We start from the raw sequence: 2,518 nt of genomic DNA on the forward strand, positions 1-2,518 counted from the left end.
AGTAATAGCTTGAGTTTTAAAAAATAAAATTATGTGAAACAAAGAACATTAAATGTCTATCTGAGATCCCATCATAAAACCAACAACACACGTCCTAATAGAACTTGATCAATAGTGTAGATTCTATTAGGGTTAAAATTGATACAATCAGTCAAAACTTTTATTTAAGTTCATGAAATTTAAAGATAAAGGTTAAAATTGATACAATCCATCAAATTTGAGGTTTAAATTGATATAAATACAACCTCCTAAACTTAAAATCAAATGATATTTTTGTCCTTTAATTAAACAAACATATTATAAATGAACTCAAAATTGGTACTAACACAAATTTTAAAATATTCATAAAATAGTCTAGCTTAATGTCTAAAACATAAAGATTGACGGTACAAATTATATAAATTGAATTCTGTAAAGAAAATCATTGAAATATAGCTCTTATTGTATAACACCAAAATGATATAAAGGAAAGAGGGAAAAAAACCTATATAAACTTAGATTACTCTTAAACAACCTTTCACCCCAAAAATAAACTTAATAAATTTGGGCCAAACATTTTTAATTTCAAAATTATTATAAATTCAAATTCTCACTGACACACGTAGGTTGTTGGTTACTCTACGATAGGACCATCTCATAAAATTCTTTGTTTAAATATGCAAGAAGAGGAATTTACGGACATTGCTAGAAGAATAATGTAACGATTTGAAGAAAAGAAACATACAACCATTTTAAAAGTAAAATCTTGCTATTGGGATTTATGAAAGCAAATTTTTTAAGGAATATCAATATCATAAATAATAGTATATAGTTAATTACTTACATTAAAAAACTGACAAATTTTCGGTAATTTTGAGGCGGACTATTTTAACAGCCAAAATAGTCAAGTGGTTCTATTTTTGGCTGCAATAGAGATCTTCAAGTAAGTCAAAGTCACTTATCTATTATCTTGAGACTTTAGCTCAAAATAACTTCTATAAAAATCCTCTTTCTTCAAACCATTCTATATCTGATAAATCAGGTAAACTTTGAGTCGAGAACAACTCATCAACTTTATATTCTTCTTTAAGATAAGGATGTTTGAGTAGCATATTAGCCGTCCATCTTTGTTCAGACTTTTGATCGATACATTTTGAAAGAAAATCTCTTCCTTCTCTAGATAATTCTTCTGGAATGTCTGCTGGTAGATCCATTTGATTCACAATCTTTTTCACTAGTTGTCCCAGAGTTTTACAATCACTCCATTCCGGCTTTCCATAAATCATTTCAATTAAAACACAACCCAAAGACCAGATATCAAGTGAAGTATTGATCTTACCAAAAAGAATGGATTCTGGTGAAATATATTTTGGTGTTCCTCTAAATCTTGGTTTGGCATTGGTGGATATCGCCACTTCCTCAAACTCATCGCATTTCTTGGAAAGCCCAAAGTTAGCTATCTTCAACTTCACCTTGCCAGTATCATCGGGGAACACAAGAATATTATCTACTTTGATATCGCCATGTACATACCCTCGCTCATGAATACAACAAAGACCTCTTAAAATCATTTTGAGATACTCTTTGACCTCAACCTCTGGAAATTTCTCTCGTCGCCTAATCAAGTCTATTAAACTACCTCCGGCATCATACTCCAATGTAAGGTTGTAAGTAACAGTATCAAGAGAGTCCCCTTCAAAACAAATACCACTCCCAACGCGTTGAATAATTTCAGGACATCCATTAAAATTGAGCAAAATAGTTTCTTCTATCATGAGTGAATAAACATATTCTACCAAAACTACTTTAAGAGCAACAAAATCAAGAGGTGCACTAGTTGGCCCTGCTAAGAACACTGTACCATGAGAACCTTTACCTAAAACCTTCACTTGATTCCAATTAGACATCTCCAAAATCAAGAAGTAATTTCTCCCTTCCTTTTATTATAGAATAACGTCTGCAAAATGATCAAAACCAAAAGGAAAAAAAATGATTAACAAATCTGGAAATTAAAGAAAGCGATAAGAAAATATAATGTATGGGTTATAAGTGTTTATACCTTCAACTGAGTGCTTCACTGAATTCGCCGGCAGAAAGAAAAAGAAAAAAGCGATTACGGCAAAGAAAAATAATGGTTGAGAGAGAATAGCCACCAAAATTTTTAATTCAGATGAACATAAATTTTAGAATAAGGCGTGGAGTTATTTTTATAAGTAGAGAGAATCAACCTCCTATTAGAAAAATAAATTTAAACATTTTAACTTATCATATCCTTTTTCTAAATTAAAAAGGAAAACTTATCATATCCCTTTCCCTTTTAATTTTGGACAATGTGTTTCAATTTCAATAAAGAAAATTCCAACTATTCCGATTTGAAGTTGTTCAAATTTCTATAAAGAAAACAATATATTAGCAGTTTATTTTTTAATTTTATTGTTCATTTCCATGATAATTAGATTCTGACTAAAAAGATTCTGGGCTAATTTGAAAATATGAAATCAAAACTAATTTAATTTATACAATATTATGTTTCTTTTTA

The 2,518-nt window shown here is 29.7% G+C and overlaps 1 protein-coding gene across 1 annotated transcript; it reads right to left on the reverse strand.

Moving 5' to 3' along the window:
• Positions 1-974: 974 nt before the first annotated feature.
• On the reverse strand, positions 975-1,886 carry LOC120084607 (mitogen-activated protein kinase kinase kinase 3-like). Its single transcript, XM_039040414.1, has one exon. The coding sequence runs from the start codon at positions 1,884-1,886 to the stop codon at positions 975-977; it is 912 nt and encodes a 303-aa protein (XP_038896342.1).
• Between the last annotated feature and the right edge of the window lie 632 nt (positions 1,887-2,518).

Source organism: Benincasa hispida, chromosome 9 (genome assembly GCF_009727055.1).
Source record: "Benincasa hispida cultivar B227 chromosome 9, ASM972705v1, whole genome shotgun sequence".
In the NCBI taxonomy this organism is placed as follows: Eukaryota; Viridiplantae; Streptophyta; class Magnoliopsida; order Cucurbitales; family Cucurbitaceae; genus Benincasa; species Benincasa hispida.